This window comes from Mastigoproctus giganteus, chromosome 3 (assembly GCF_048544385.1).
Source record: "Mastigoproctus giganteus isolate SK-2022 chromosome 3, ASM4854438v1, whole genome shotgun sequence".
In the NCBI taxonomy this organism is placed as follows: Eukaryota; Metazoa; Arthropoda; class Arachnida; order Uropygi; family Thelyphonidae; genus Mastigoproctus; species Mastigoproctus giganteus.
In genome coordinates this window covers 17,393,792-17,411,101 of record NC_143577.1, presented here as the reverse complement: position 1 = coordinate 17,411,101, position 17,310 = coordinate 17,393,792, and the positions used below count along the sequence as shown (strand labels likewise).

General features: G+C 41.0%; 1 protein-coding gene across 1 annotated transcript; it reads right to left on the bottom strand.

Moving 5' to 3' along the window:
* Positions 1-776: 776 nt before the first annotated feature.
* On the bottom strand, positions 777-17,076 carry LOC150087749 (uncharacterized). The gene is made up of 3 exons (XM_090370141.1): positions 16,900-17,076; positions 6,779-6,973; positions 777-901 (listed from the first exon to the last, which is right to left on the bottom strand). The coding sequence occupies exons 1-3, from the start codon at positions 17,024-17,026 to the stop codon at positions 870-872; spliced, it is 354 nt and encodes a 117-aa protein (XP_090226267.1). The 5' UTR covers positions 17,027-17,076; the 3' UTR covers positions 777-869.
* Between the last annotated feature and the right edge of the window lie 234 nt (positions 17,077-17,310).

Sequence of the window (17,310 nt, the reverse complement as noted above, 5' to 3'; positions counted from 1 at the left end):
CCCACTGGTGAATGTGGGATTTGGTGCATTATAGCACCGACTACTGGTACAGGTAGTCGGTGCTATAATGCACCAAATCCTGGTGCCCAACCACGTACCCAGGTTGGGCACCAGAAATCAGCTATCCAGGTGTTAGCTGCTCCCTGGTGGCAAAGTGGCCTGACATAACAACACATATCACAGTACACGCACTAACACATACACAAACACACACACTAATACTATGTCAGGCCCGTTTACAGAGATTCTGTATTCCATCACAGAGACATTAGGTGGAGATAGGCACAGGCCTAGACAGGAAACACATACATATATGTACCTGTAACAGCCATCGACTGCCACAGCCACTAAGAGCTATGTCCGGCGCATAGTCTATGTGGATATTGGTCTTGCTGTTCCTGCGCTGTGTTGTCCAGTTAGCTGGACCACTGTGTTGCAAAGACCTTGCGTAATTTTTAAGCACTGAACTGTGCAAGGACCAATTTTTACTGCACGTGCCACCTTTGGGTGATTGTTTGACTGATCTTCAGAATCTTATATCAGCCATTCACGACTTCACCAACGTCACAGACCAGTCCATTCCTATATGGGAGCGTTGAAGCAAAGCCAACCCAGTGTAATTAACTAAAAGTTGAATTCCATATCAACAGAAATTTTACTGTAGTTTTTATAGTAAATAATGGAAACGAATCCGCTTTTTTTTTCAGTAAAACTTGGTTTTATTTTAAAATACAATAAATGCACAATTTTTTTACTTGTCATAACAAGTTGTAATTTTCACAAGGGTTGACCATAATAGAAGGATGGGGTCAATTGAATTTCTTGTAGGAACAGATGAAAATATCCTGAACAAAGTAATACGCACAGCATCACGTCTTTTTCCAGACCACTGGTTTCTTTCCTGAAATGAAGACAAAGAGATACTATAAGTATAGTTCATAAATATACATGTTTAGATATATTACTATAATAAGTAGTGGTAAACGATACAAGAAAGCAAGCTTATAAAGCATCAGCCAAAAAAAAGCTACACACTTCACCCATCCATATCCTCTAAGAATTTGTTCAGTTCCCCGTTGAATTTGTTCAACCTATCCACTTCCACAACAACAGACGGAAGCCTGTTCCATGAATCATCTGCTCGCTAAAGCAAACTTCCACTTATCTGTTCTGCAATCATCCTTCCTCAATTTGAATCCATGACCCTCCTCATGCGTATATTCTGAACACGAAGATGAATCTCATCAGCATTGAATTTGGTCAATCCATTCAAAGTCTTAAACACGTCAATCAGATCAGAACGCAAGTGCGTAGATTCCAGACGCTGCAATTTGCAACATTGAAGCCTTTCTTGGCAAGAAAGGCTTCAATGTTCTATGCAAGAGCACCCTTTTGTTCCCTTCAACAATCTGGTTGACCTTCTTTTTAGCATTAGTAGAGGCATTTGATGCAAGAAAGCAAGCTTATGCAGCATCAGCCAAAAAAAAAAAAACCCACTTCCACTTCACCCCTCTGTTCGTTCAAAATACCTGTCCAGCTGAGCCTTAAACTTATTTAGGCTATCAAAATCCACCACAAGGGATGGAAGTCTGTTCCACCAACCAACCAACCGCTGGCTAAAGGCAAATTTCCGCAGGTCTATCCTACATCTGTCTTTCCTCAATTTGAATTTATGCCCTCTCAGGTGATTATTCTGAGCTAGAGGAAGAATCCCATCAGCATTGAGCATGCTCAAACCATTCAAGGCTTTATACACCTCTATCAGATCACCTCGCTGGTGCCTAGTCTCCAGACACTGTAATTTGCAAAACTTAAGCCTTTCTTCGTAAGAGCACCCCTTTGTTCCATTCACTAATCTTGTTGCCCTTCTCTGTACTCGTTCCAGCAGCTCTACATCCTTCTTGAAATGAGGCCTCCAGACCTGTATACAATACTCTAGGTGTGGCCTGACCATTGCCTTATACAAGGGAATAATCACCTCCTTATACCTGCAGGAAAAATTCCTGTATATCATTGACAATACTCCATGAGCTACTCTTGCAGCCCGTCTGCACTGCTCAGAGAACTTCATATCTGCCTGCACAACCACCCCCAAGTCCCTTTCATTCTCTACCACTGTCAGTGTAGTACCACAGAGTTGATACGTTGCTCTGGGGTTGCTTTTTCCCATGTGTAGTACTTTACATTTGTCAATGTTAAACTTCATTTGCCACCTCTCAGCCCATCTGCTCAACCTTTCCAGATCCTGTTGCAGCAGCATAGTGTCAGTAGTGTCCTTGACAACCCTGCCAACCTTTGTATCGTCTGCAAACTTCGACATTAAGCTTGATATACCATCATCAATATCATTTATAAATACAGAAAACAATAATGGACCCAACACTGAGCCCTGAGGGACTCCACTAATAACATTAGTCCACGATGAGCAGTGTCCATTGATTACCACTCTCTGTCTTCTCCCCCTCAACCATCCCTTTATCCATAGCAGCAATTTGCCTCCAATGTCACACTGCTCCAATTTGTGTAGCAGTCTTCCATGTGCAACAGTATCAAAAGCCTTTCTAAGATCCAAGTATATAATATCAAAGTTATTCCCTGCATCCAGTTCTTTTGTGACTGCATCACAGTATCCAATCAAGTTGGTCAGGCAAGACTTCCCCTTAACAAAACCATGCTGTGTCTGAGCTATAACTGAAGTCTTGTCTAAATGATCCTGCAGTGCTTCTTTAACCAGTGCCTCCATTAATTTTCCTGGAACAGAAGTTAAGCTCACAGGTCTATAATTACTTGTGTCAGCCTTTGATCCTCCTTTGTGAATTGGGGTCACATTTGCACATTTCCAGTCTATGGATACCTCCCCTGAGTCCAAGGAAGCTCTCATAATTATGGCTAAGGGTTTGCTTACTTCCTTTGCTGCCTCCTTTAATATAACTGGATAGATCCTATCCACCCCGGGTGCCTTTCTTGTGTTTATCTTCAACAATTTCTCCTCCACTTTACTCCCAGTTATTTCAAGATTCTGTAGTTTACTGCCAGAATTGAATACACCTCTGGCATTCCCCTCGCTGAATAACTCCTCATGTGTGAATGTCGATGCAAAATATTCATTTAGTTTGTTAGCTACCTGAGCAGGATCATCAACAGTTGACCCATCAATTCTTTGCACCCGTTTCAGCAGATCTACATCCTTCCTAAAGTGAGGCCTCCAGACTTGTATGAAGTACTCAAGATGTGGCCTATACCTGGCGTCGTACAAAGGGATAACGACCTCCTTATCCCTGCGTGCAAAAGTTAGATCCCACTTTTGGAAATGAATATTCTGGTTCTAGCAACGTACGCGATTCATTCAAATATCACGATAGGTGCGATTTTCGATGGAACTGTGAATTGGACTGTGAATTTTATGCCCTTTCTGACATCTGTTCTCCTGTTGAAGAATGTTGCCCTCTATACAAGAGAAGCGTCTTTTCCCAAATTCAAAAACCAAGAAATAATTCTCCAACGCCTCACTGCATATAAATAGAACTGTCCGTTAGAAAATTTAGGGCCCAAAGTCGCCTCCATCCTGGTGAAGAATTAATACACAGTGTGCAAAACTTAAGTACCAACACTATGTCTAAGTTACAGCCACAAAATTTTTACTTAAGGTACTCTTTACTGATGAGAGTAGATTTAGTCTCAGCAGCGATTCTGAACCAACCTCTGGCCAGCTAATCTGGCGAGAGGTTGGCACACGGTATCACCCCGGAAACGTCACTGAAAGGGATCTATATGGCGGTCGAGGTCTCCTCGTCTGTAGAGGCGTTGTCTGTAAAGGATTGTACGCATATTTTTATTTTATGATTGCACTCGTGGAGAGCACAGTTGGTAGAATTGCCCTCCTCCACACACCGGGAGGAAAAGACTTGAGTTCCAGTCCCGTCGATGACAAGAGGAATTTTTATGGGCCTTCTTCACAAAGTAGCTCAGTTAGTCGATCTCAGGCGAGAGTAGCATGGTTTCTTCTCGCGGAAATTGGTGTTTTTAGTACAAAAAATCGACCACAGAACAATATACCAACATGGTCTTAGATACGACTACAGTGAAACAAACCAAAATGGCCTTAGACAAGACCACAGAGCAACATGGCCCTTAGTCACTAATGCTCCTAAATCCCTACCACAACAACCTTTAGAATTCACGGTCTTCTGAAGTCCTGTACAGCAAAGAAATTATCATAAAAGAGCTTTTTGCCTCTTTGTTGTGAAATTTTCATTAAATCCACAGGACCCGTTTCATTTTCTTCTTCATATTTTTGAGAGGGTTAACAGCCATTCACGGCATAGTTAATAGATTCCTCCCCACAGACAACTCTTTCGGTGGTTATTGCCGGCTCTTTAAGCAAACAACACTTTTCAACTCATATTCCGTTTTTTGATGTACTTTTTAATGCCTTTTGGCATCGCCTCTGTATCCGGGTCAGGATCTCGTCTAATGCGCTAATGCGAGATTTTAAAAAAGGGTCTAGGTTCTATATCCAGTTACCAACAGTTCAAAAATACTTTTTCGGGAAGGAAGAAATGTTTACCGACTTTTTACACATCATAGAAGAATTATTCAGTAACAACAGAAAAGAGACGATCTCAAAAATAGGCAAACCTATCACAGAACGCATGCCATTTACAAACATAATATACCGAAGTCCCATTGGCTCATATTCTGCACAACACAACCATTCTAGCATAAATTTTTCTGGACTGATGGGTTACTTGGTCTCCCACCAAACGTGGCAATAACCAACGACCTTCAGCGATTCCAAAGATGTCCATTGGAATTCACTTGGCTGTCACTTTCTCCTGCCGTCTTTGAGAGAACAGAAGTGGATATGAATGGCTTAAGAAAATTAGATAATTACTCTCTTCTGTCTACAACTTCCTTTGTTGTACAGGAAGAGGCAGATCACGTCAAAAGTTCACACTTTGGAGGAATACAAAATTACTCTTCTTAAAAATGCAAGACATATACTATTTGTTACCAATACAGAAACTCGCATTTTTCCACAATTAAATCATTTTTGTAGATAATTAATGGATTGTTTAGAATTTCCTTCCAAGTAACTCAGGCCATGACGTTTCAATACATTCATCTGGTTCATTTTCTTATTTCGGACCGTCTAGATACAAATTCCAAACAAAGCTTGTTTTGAGATGATGAAAAACCAGAAGTTCAGAGAGAGAAAGGGTCCAGCGGCTACAGTATATATACTACACCATAAAACGTATTCGAACAGCAAAAACTTTTAGTTGTGCTTGGATTGTCCAGAATAACCGCGAAGGCAGCTAAAGTCAGAATGAAAAACAAGTTTCCAACCCGTTCTAAATGTGTTCTGCGGGATTAAATATCACCTTGGCCATTCACGGAAGATGGATGTCTTCAAACTAGATACGCACAATGCTGGCTTTAAGTGAAATTGGACTATTGTCTGGAACATGAGAGGACGAGTTCCAGATCGTCAATGTACAACTCAGCTCTCAATGTTTTCAATACCGCGAAAAGCACTGAATTTGGTTCGCCAAGTTTCAGCTCTGACCGATGGATACCTTCCTACCCAATTGAAGTAATTATATAATCTGTACCTAGGCAGGAATTTTCAATAACAGTTGGTATTTGTTCATACTACACTTGGCATTGTACCAGAAGCCGAGAGGAAGTTTGCCACTCTACTACATAACGGCAGAACTTATCGAGATCTGCTTGTACTTATCAGAGAATGATTCACTTTGCGTAGGACTATTAGTGGATCCATTATGATGTTTAGGACTCTGTTTTTTGTCACCTCCTGCATTGAACCTTTGGGGAACAGAAGAAGAATGAGCAGAGATGGCGTGAGTAAAACTGGAAAATCGTATAACCCTGCTTGAACAAAATCTGGGGGATTTGCTTAGTCCTTTCCAATAACCATCAAGTTCTTTTGAGTCCGGGAGTTTGCTGGAGTTCTTATCCATTGCAAATATTCGCACTAAAGTGAAGAAAACAGCGTCCCATTAAAAAAAATTGGACAGTTAATGATTATAAGAGGTTTATCCATTTTATGGTATATACATAGTCCTATCAAAAGAATTCGAATCATAGTAATCCTTAGCTGGGTTTCGGCTAATCAGATTAGGCAGCAAGGTACGTATGAGCCAGGAATAGAAGTGTCAGTATATCAGCATGTCTGTAAATTATATTCTACCGTCGGTTTAACTTTTTTGCGGGATGGAAGACACAAGTTTCCAACTGTTCCTAAAGGTATTCTCTGGGATTTAGATTACCCAAGTCAATCATGGAACACTGATGTGCTCAAATAATGTATGGACAAGTGTGGCCTTGTCGGACAGAGATATGTCATGCTAGAACATAAAAGAACCACGAATTCTGCCCAATTCAGAAAAAGGGTGGAATTATCTAAAACGTCAATATACAATAACATGGTCTTTTCGGAACTCCGACCAACGATCACAGATGAAACAACCTGAAAGACTGAAGAATGAAATACAATTTTCGTAGCGTTCTCTCAACAATCTCCAAACCTAACGTTTATCTCAGACCTGCTCCTTGGGGAACCGAACTCAGTACTGACTAGGTACCTGTTTATAACCATTTTAAGTAAATAATATAAACTCTTTCTGGGAATAAAATTTAAATAACAAACAGTGCATTTGTCCTTGCTAGCTTAGGATGACAGAAGCCAAGAGGAAACTTGGCACTGTATTGCATTACAACAGAACTGATTGATTTTCTACTATTCTGAACTTACCTGAGGATGATGCGCTCTGGCTGCTGTTACTGCCCTTATTGGGATTTTGAGGATGAACAGGTTGGTTCTTATCAAAATTAGAAAATCGATCCTCTCTGTCAACAACAAATTTTTTTGATATGCTTAACTGAATCGTATTAGGATTAGGGGTGCCTGGCACCATATTTGGGTTCTGGTCCATTGTAAACTGGGGCACTGAAATGAACGAAAATCCTATTTCAGAACTTGTTATTCAATTTTCTATTTTATTTTATTTTATTAACAACAAGATACACAACAGGTAACCATTAACAGTGTATCAGAGAGCAGAACAATGAACACAATTGATAACAATAATATGAAACCCAACAGGAAGATAAACATTGATATAGATTTAAAAATTAAAATCATATGTACAAAAGAGGATTGCATTAAGTTAAGTTACTGGTAAAACAAGTAATAATTTAATTAGTTAGAGAATAGAAAAATAATACAAAAAAATAATAATAAACTACAATATTTAGATGAGGGACAGTTACTTCGCATTTAAGAGAAGAGGCAACCTTGTGAATGGAGTTCATCAGTAGTTGGGAGTTGTCAAAGAAGTCAATGAGAGAGTCATTTGCTGATTTGCAGATTCTGTTCAGTGGACTGAACTTCATAAAGTCCGTGGTGGAAGAGTCAAGGCGAAACGGTGTAAGATTCCTGACTTGTCTACAAGGAGCATTCAAGTTGATTTTACTAAGGATATCAGATGCTTCGTAAGTTCCAGTGATTACTTTGGCTTAGGGTGTGTCAGCAATACCTCTCTCTTCTGGTGCACAGAGGCTTCAGATGAAAATAATCACACAGCGATTCATAATACACTGAGTGATAAAATAGAGGATTACGGAACGCAAGGTAAAGGACAAAACTTTTTTGGACTGTTTCAATTTAGTTAACTAAAGTTTTCGTGGGAGGATTCCACAAATGGGTGAACTGAATTCAAGGATTGGCAGAACAATATATAAAGGATAACCGCATATCTGTAGTTTTTGAACTCGTAGGTGTTCCGTTTGATGAATCCTAGTGTTTTGAATGCTTTGCTGGTAATTTTAAGGACATGGACATCAAATTTAGCACTGCTGGAGAAGAGAATCCCCAAGTCGTTAATTTGATCACACCTTTCGATGATCACAGAGTTAATACTGTACTCCGTATTTCTTAGTTGTAGAGATCTGCAGGATGAGAAAGAGATTAATTTGCACTTAGAGGGGTTAGCAGACAATTCATTCAGGGATAGCACAGAGAGAAATTATTGAAGGCGCAATAAATCTGTTGAGAATCCTTTATCTCCTTCACTGCTGAGTAGATCCTAAGATCATCTGCTTAGAGAGCAACTTGAATATTGGAGGTGCAGATGAAAGGAGGAAGATCATTTATGAAAACAATGAAACCTAGAGGACCTAGGGGAGAACCTTGAGGTACCCCTTAGTGTTATAAAACAGTTCGAGTTCACTTGATTGACGATAACGCTCGAGGAATGATGCGTAATATAGCTGCGTAGCCATGAGAGCAAAGTGTCGCGGACACCATATTGCTTAAGTTTTTCCAGAAGTTTTTTTGTGCAGGACTTTATCAAATGCCTTAGATATATCTGTGTAGACTGCATCAACTTGAAGGTTGTGATCAAGAACATCAGAGGTATATTGCCAGAAAAGAAGCAAATTTGTGACTACAGACTTACCACTGCAGTAACCATGTTGGTTCTGATTAATGAAAGGCCTGTAGAATCTGAAGAGATGTTTGTGTACTGCTGTGTCGAAGAGTTTACCAGACTGTTTTGCAACGATATGGGTGTTTAATCAGTTACATCTTTTTTTTTTTTAACACCTTTCTTGAAAACTGGAAAACTATATTGATCTGCTTAAAGTGCTTAGGATACTTCCCCTGCCTGAGGGATAAGTTGAAGATCCGCATTATGAGGGGTTTGAAGGTAGCGACAGTCATTTCCCAAAATAAGCCAGGAATGTTATCTGAACCTCTAATATAGTCATTTCTCATGATTTTTAAAGCTGAGTTTAAATCTTCATCTGTGATAAAGATGTTGATGAGAATGTCATCTTTAACAGGTGTGAAGTCAGGAAATGAGGCAGATCCCAATGTATCGTTTGTTTAGATTCTGGAAAAATGTTTGGCAAACTGTTGAGCAATACTGAATTCGTCCGATAAGAGAATTCCATCTGCGTTATGGAGTTGTAACTTTCTACTGGTTATATTCTTATGCTTCATGAAATTCCAGAATGGTTTGATATCTCTGTCAGTAAGTAGACTATCCTGAATTTATTCTGTATAAACGTAAGATTTTAATATGAGGGTTTTCACTTCTTTGCCGAATTGGCTGAATATTGTATCGACTGTCACCTGATTGCTTATACTTGTTTCTATAGAATTCTTTGGATTTAATTTTATGTGTTAATTCGCTGTTATACCAGTGCGCGTAGGTAGAGCGTGCCGTCAGATGGGATTGAGGAACAATGTCAGATATAACTGAGTGGACACAGTTGATCAGGTTATTCGTGAGCACATCGATGCCATCAACAGCATCAAAGAGCTGCTTGTCAATATTGCTCAGAGCTAAATTGAGCAGAGGCCACTCAGCCATTCTGAAATTGAATCGTGGAGAGGGGAGATGCATTTGAAGTTATGAGAAGTCACAGTGATATCAAAAGTAATTGGCAAATGATTCCAGTGGAATATACGATTGTCTTTGCGATCATCAATATCAGTAGAGGAGAATATTAGGTCAAAGTAGGCATTTTCTCTGATTGGAAAATTGCAAACTTGTTCAAGACCATAGCTGTGAAGCATATTAAAGAGAGCCCTAGTCTGCAGTGATGGGGAAAAAATCCTAAATTGGCCAGTTGACAGTTAAAGTCACCGAAAACCATTGCTATGTCAGCAGATTGAATTAGCTGGAAGATTGAGTTCAGCGAGTTTTCTAGGTACTATTAGTTAAGGGGTATTATTAGTTAAGGGAGGTGGAAAATAAAGTAATGCTAATAAAACCTTTAACTTGCCAAGATGACGAAGGCAATAATATGATTCAATATTTGTGAAATTTATGCAATTTCACAGAGTAAATGGTTAGAATGTGTAATAGCTACTCCACCTCCACGAGATCCTCTGTCCTTTCTATGGATTGTATATTGCCCATCTATAATCTCTTGACCATCAATATCTATGGAGAGCCAAGTTTCAGTGAGTAGGTAAATGTCGTAAATATGTGAGCCTTGGATTGCTCTAAAGTGGTTTAGGTTGCTAATTATACTCCTGCAATTCTGAAGATAAACACCGAACAGTTGAGATCTAGGGATTCTAGGACGAGAGGAGAGTGTAGTGTGTGTGTAGAGAGCAGGGCCACTGATTGCAATGCATGTGGAGAAGAGATTTTGGACTCCCTTGGCGATCTGTCGTTGAAGCGTTTTACTAGAGCCCCTGATAAGAGGGATCTTAGATTCAAAACTTTTTCCGTTTGTGATGGAAGGCATGTTATTAAAAAAGATGAGTAGACGGGACACCGTGTCTTCAGAGAACGGACATCCACACCGAAACCATATTCTTTTGTTCTAATTAAGTTGATAAGATCTTCAGATTCATTGGCGGGTCAAAGCCTAGAAACAAAAATTCGGTCTTTATTGGGAATAATTGTGATATTGTACTTTTGTCTGAGTAATTGAGATTTATCTGCGTTAGTTACATTCTGGGTTTGGTGCATCTTGGCTGGAAGCTTGGAGAAAGTAGCTTGAGATTAAGGCGTTAGCATTTTCTGAGGGTTTGTTCTGTTGTGATCTTTGGTGTGGCATTTGAGACTGGCAATCAGAAGCAGGTTTATTTACTGCGGCGTCAGCCCTATAGACAGGTTTCAAGACCTCATTAGATTCTCCTTGTTTACTCTGAGCTTGTAAAGTAGAGGTACAAGCAGAAGTATTCCGCAGAGGAGAGCAGGTGGTGGGAGCAGTTCGATTTACATCAGAAGAATAATCTGACAGTGTCTATTTAGCAGTAAATTGCTCTGTTGAATAACTTGAATCATGAAAGTTAACTGGCTTTGGCAGATTAATATTTGCAGCAGTAGGAGTATTGAGGCCGTTGGAAGATGAAGATCTGGTCTCAATACTAAGAGTGTCGTCAGGTAATGGAGAATTCTTGGAGAAAACATTAGTTTCAGGAGTAGGTTCAGAGTTTGCAGCAGTAGGAGTATTGAGGCCGGTGGAAAACGAAGATCTGGTCTCAATGTTAAAGGCATCGTCAGGTAATGCTGAATTCTTATTCACTTTGAGAACATTAGTTTCAGGTGTAGGGCCAGAGTTCTTCTTAGCGTCCCTTAAGTGGCAAGACATAATTGACGTGAGATTTTTAATTTGGACGTTGATGTCAGAAATTTCAGCCTGTTTATTATTTAATATTGCTTTTATGCTACGAATTTCCGTGGGTAGCTCATAATTGCTTTCATTGAGTGTATTAGAATCCAGAGAAATATCAGATTTTGCAGAATGAGGTACACTGATTAGCTGAATTTGATGGAGCATTTAATTCATAGTATTGAAGAGTAGTTGCTGGAATTTATTTGATTGTAGAATAGAAAAGGTTGGATTCTGAGTGTCAGTAGGGAAGGAGTTGGCGCTGAGATCTTCTGAGAGCAGAGCTACTTGTGTTTGAGTTGATGCATCTGAAAGTTGATGCGACCCCGGCGACAACAAGCAGAGATTAGGGGCTCCTTCCACGTAAGGTTCAGAGTCAGTATTTCTGGTTATTGGCATGATATTTGACTCAAATGAACTAGAGTAGGACATTTCAACTTTGCTAGCGGCACAGGAGGGAGGCGCCTCAGGTTCCCTGCTGTTTTCGTTGCAACAGTTATAGAGCTTTTCTGAGAATTCCAATAACCTGTACCACTGTATCAAAACCTACCTATCTGATAGAAGGATCTCAGTATGTGCTCCCTACTCTCAACTTACTCGGCCTATCTTCCGGAGGTGCCCACAAGGTTCAATCCTGGGGCCACTCCTTTGGAATCTGGTGATGGACGGCTTCCTCAATCAGAATCTCAATGGGGCAGATGCACAAGCATTTGCAGACAACCTCGTCCTGATGCTGTAGGAGGACAGCCGGGCACAACTGGAAGCCACTGCAAACCGGGCAATTGACTCCCTGCAAACGTGGGCGAAACAGAACCACCTAACAATATCACCAACCAAGACATCCTCAATACTCCTCAAGGGTTCTCTCGACACGAGAAGGCCACCACAAATCAAAATAGAAGGAACCACGATTAAACTAACTACAGAACTAAAATACCTCGGAATCGTATTGGATAAAAACTTATCCTTTACCCCACATCTCATCTATCTCCAGAGAAAGATCAGGAACTACTCAGCCCTCATAGCAAGAGTCACACGAAAAGATTGGGGACTACGGAAACGGACCCTGTCTCTCTTTTACAAGGCTTTTTTCATCCCTGCCGTCTCATACGCTGCAGGGATTTGGTACAACAAAGCAACCACGGCTGTGAACAAAAGGAAATTAGAATCAATACAGCGTAGCATCTTGCTCACCATCACAAGAGCATGCTGCACTGTCAGCTCTCATGCGCTGCAGGCCCTGGCAGGATCACTCCCCCTGGACCTGGAAATTGTCCGCTGCGGCATGCTCTTTCAACTGTCCAGAGGTAAAAGTGTATCCTGCATCGGCTTCACTACCGATCCAGCCAACAACAGCAACATAGAGAAAAAACGTCTTATCAACCATCTCCGGCAAACCTGGCAGTCCCGATGGGCAGAATCAACTAAAAGCGCCATAACCCGGAAATTTATCCCGGACGTTACCCAAGTCTACCCCCACCAGCCGGCCTGGTTCTCACCGGGGCTCTACACCACCTTCCTTCTAACGGGACATGGTTCCTTTAATGCCAAACTTTCGACCTTCGGAATAAAAGAATCACCACTATGCCACTGCGGTGAAAATCAGACATGGACACATCTGATGCATGAATGCCCCCTCTTTGATGATATAAGATGTCACTTTATAACAAAAATATGTTTCAACCCGAAGGATCGGGAACACCTTGTACTGTCGGAAGAAGAGTACTATAGAGCCCTCTCGAAATTTGCGCACGAACTGTTCAGCAGACTACGAGCATTACCACAACTTCCCTAAACTCGACACTGGAACTCTGACAACTGAAACGGACAATGACTAGGACTTTACTGGATGAGACCTATATCCCCTTAGTGACACCATCCCACACTGACACCCTGATTATTGGAACAGCAGTGGATGAGATCCTATCCCAACACTGACCAACTAATGGACTGTACACTGTCATGGACCTGACGAAGCCACAGCTTTGCTACATACACGCCATGTTAGTGATCTGAGCCGGCTCCCTTGTTCGGCCCTTTCTTCTCCCTTACCCCGGCGGGGGGAGGTGACGGCTTTCCTGTCTCCTCCCCTCCTTGACGACCCCACTCTTCCTTCTGGTGGGGTATGGGCATGCCCCACTGATTCTACCTGGGGTCGTCTCCCCTATTGACCCCATTCTTCTGTCTTTATCCCTCCAGTCTTCATTCTCTCTACCCAACTCTATCTGTATGCAAGCGAATGCCCCCCACGCCAAAAATAACCGTGTCTAAATTACGCTGTTCGCCCACCATTTTGGCTTTTCTAATTCTAGCGCAATATTCCCATGCAATTTTTTTTTTTTTTTTTTAAAGGTCCTAGCCACTGAAATCCCAGGAAACTAGGTGGCAGGACCTGCCAGAGTGCAAATTTAAACTAGTGGTTACCTGGTCTGCCTCCACGGGGCGAAGTGCGGGCAACGTTGGGCATCAGCTGGGGTCCAGCGGCTAAATGGCCAGAAGAACAACGGTACATAACACAACACACTCACATGATCCACACACTTTTAAATCTCTGGCCTTCCCAGTGAACTGGTATACTCACAATGAAAGCAACGCGGAGATGGGGGGAACCCCTGGTGCCGTTAGACACTTAACACACTTTGCACTTTGCACTTTGCGCTATCACAACAGAATGATTTCCAACAACTTTTATTGAATTTTTTCCAGATCAGAGTGGGTACAGTCATTGCATATTAATTGCTTACCCTCAATACATTGGATAATAGGGTCAGAGCTGGTCCCACAGATGGTGCAGACGTTAGAATTTTCACAGAAGGTAGTATTTGTCATATTGAATTATTAAACCACTACTAGTTGTGGCTTTGAAACAATTGGCACGGTGATCAGCCAGTCGCCTTAGTTGCTCCGCAGGGAAATCCACAGGTCGTAGGGGTATAAGTAGGGAGGGGAAGAAGAGCGGCTATGCGGAACTGTAATGTCGGTCAAGGTCAGGCGCCTCTTGGACACGTATCTTGAGCTACAAGATAATGACTGAATGCACTTCTATAAAGAAGCAGAATGAACATGCAGAAATTCATTTAATACTTATCTGTTGTCTGCCCAATTAATAAATCACTTGTATCTGGCAATCCAAGGGCCTATCTTTATGTGGTAGCACTAATAGGAACTTAATACAGTACTTTAATTAAAAACACACAAATCAAGAAACGTTTAGGAAGCACATCATACAAGCAGCCGGATACCAATTCAAGTTATCTTTTAGTTATGTGATCATGAATTCAACAAAGGAATGAAATAATCACAATCCTTGTTTATTTTCAGTGATCACTGAATTGTGACCACCTACCTAACATCATGGTGGCCCACCTTTCGCAAGAATAATAGCCGCTATTCGCCTAGGCATTGACTCCACTAGATGTCTTTATGCATCTAGTGGAGTCAATGCCTAGGTCTCCTAAGAGCTGCCAGTAGACCCCACTAGGGAAACGTTGGCAGATACGCATCAGGGATCCCTGTTCTTGCCACAAAACATGCTCCATATTAAGCAACCACTGCCACCTGCTTGGATTGTTCGCACCAAGCACAATGGGTCGGTGGACTGGTGTTGCTTGCGTCACACATGAAGGCGTCCGTCGGCGTGTTGCACCGGGTATTTCAACCCATCAGACTAGACAATCCTTTCCAATACTCCAGTGTCCAACCCGAATGTTGTTCACACCACAGCATTCTCTGTTGATGATGATCAGTGGTGAGGAGGGGATATCTCTAGGGTCGTCGGCTGTGCGGTCCCATGCGTCTGATTAGGCAGTGCATCATCATTTGAGATATTCCTGCATTCACCATATAGTTAACGCCATTCTTTGTACAGCTTTACAAGAGTGGGCTGTGAGCAACCGATATGGAAGCACTCGACACATGAACTACCACAATCATGTCCTTTTGAAACTCTGCGATGTCTTTACTACGTCCTATAACTGCTATTTTATCATTTTGACTTGCACGACCAGTTGTAAATTACCACTGCTCTAGAGTACAAAGCTCTTTGACTCCTTGTTTTGCGAGCTATGCAGCATTGTCCATTACAAATGGGGTGGTCACAATTCTGTGATTACTGAGCGTATACTGTACATTTACAATACGACGTACAAATATCAAGGTTGACATGCAATTAATTATATGAAATCCAACATTATTTTAACTTAATGGATCGGAAATCATCCTAAAACATTCTTAAGTATGATTTGTGGGATTTTATTTTACAATATTGGTCATTTCAGAAGATTGGTCTTCAGCCAAGTGAAGGGTTAGTAATCAAAATGGGATAGACCCGTGGGATTAAGGAAGGTTAGTTAACACCTTCGAAACACAGGTCTGTCTGAAGTAATTGTTGAACAAACCGAGCAGGTCACGTGTTGAATTGCATTAAGTTAAAGACACGCAGTTCCAGCAGATCAAATTGCCTTCGATGCATTGAACCCATCACATAACACGCGCCATTAACTATGATACCAGTTTACGCATGGCCCTATATAAATCCCTTATCAGTGAGGTCAATTATGGGCATTTCCTTCACCAACTTGACTTTTCTAGAGTTAATAGCGTTCACTCATCATTGAACAGTTTCATTCGACAAGACATGGTCCTAAACTTAACTTCAACGAGTTGTGGTACTCGCCTACAGTTCCCCACAGCAATGGAAATTATCCCCCAAACTGCCGTACGAAACTCGCTCGTGCTTTCCACGAGCAATTCCAACCAAAATCTGGGAGTAATAAAACAGCATACTTGTAGATGAAGTTTCCAATATCCGCCACGTGATATAACAAAATGTGTTAGGAAATCTGGAAATGTCCACTGAATTAAAATAAGAATCAGTTCTGAACATTTACATAGGATACGCGGAACTATGGGATTAACAGTTAACTTTTGGTAGGTTGCTCTCAAGTTATTTTTTTTATGTCACCAATGGCTCCCGTAGGTAGCACAGTTGTAAGATCGCCATCATCCCCATACAGGGTGGAAAACACCACAGTTTGAATCCGGTCGATGAGGCGAAGCATTTTTATGGGCCTTTTTCACAATGTGGATAACTTAGTTGGTCTCAGGTGAGGCATGGGTTTTCCTTCCGGAATCTCGGGTTTTTAGTCCAGCAAACAGAAATTCGACTTCAGAACACACGCAATTAACAGAAGTATAGATGGAGCAGTATGCCCTCAGTTGCTGATGCTCCTAAAATTCCTGCAACTCCCAGTCCGAGTCCTTCCTTCTTCATGATAGCTTATTAGAAAATCGTGGACACCTGGAGATTTGGTTTGATTCAATAACTATTGATAAAATAACGGTGGACACGTGTAGATCTTTACCGTGCAAGGGCAGTACAGCAGTAATGTCCTTCAATAAAGTTTGAGGAGAAATTTATCTTCACGTAATTTTTCTGAATTAAATCACTTTGCGCGTCCTCCCAGTGGTCAAACTTAGAACTTCTAAGTTTGACCACTAATTTATTAGTGGTCAAATTCATTAATTTTTAAAAAATGCCATAAACTGATTGCAATGTAAACAACTGTTTTCGATACTACCGTTTTCGAATTATTAATTTTAAAAAGTTACTTTTTAAACACCCTGTACATAACAAAGGGAAAGACAAACACCAATGGAATTAGGTGAATGTCACCTAATTTCATTGGTGTTAGAGCAAGACCATAAGTTCATATTGAGTAAAGAACGTAATGAACTTACCTCTTTCGGTGACTGATTTATTAAAAGATGTTCCCTTCTCCGCCGAAAAATATCTCAACAAATGCACTCCACTTTCAATATGCATGTGACATCTGAGATCAGGTTCCTTTATAACGATTGCTTGCATGCACCAATAGCAATTTCCTCTTGATATTAAAAACGAAACTTTCTCTTGACGTCCCAAACACTCACAACAAATTCGAAGAACAGAAAAGTGAAAGAGGAAATTGTTTGCTATTATAGGTGGCAGCACATGCAGGACTCATCTGCTTCTTGCCATCAGTATGGTTATCACGTTTTCGTACCTTATGTTCATTTGGTCACGTTTCCTAACAGGAAATCTTATTAACGTTTTTAAGAAACTGCGATTGCATTGCTTGGACATATTTGCAGTCATTCTGATCATACTGT

Excerpts from the sequence above, each read along its gene's own strand:
- LOC150087749 (XM_090370141.1), bottom strand. The coding sequence starts at position 17,026 with ATGCAAGCAATCGTTATAAAGGAACCTGATCTCAGATGTCACATGCAT. Across the intron at positions 6,974-16,899 it reads TAAATCAGTCACCGAAAGAG|TGCCCCAGTTTACAATGGAC; the intron begins GTAAGTTCATTA and ends CGTTCATTTCAG. Across the intron at positions 902-6,778 it reads CCAGAGCGCATCATCCTCAG|GAAAGAAACCAGTGGTCTGG; the intron begins GTAAGTTCAGAA and ends TCTTCATTTCAG.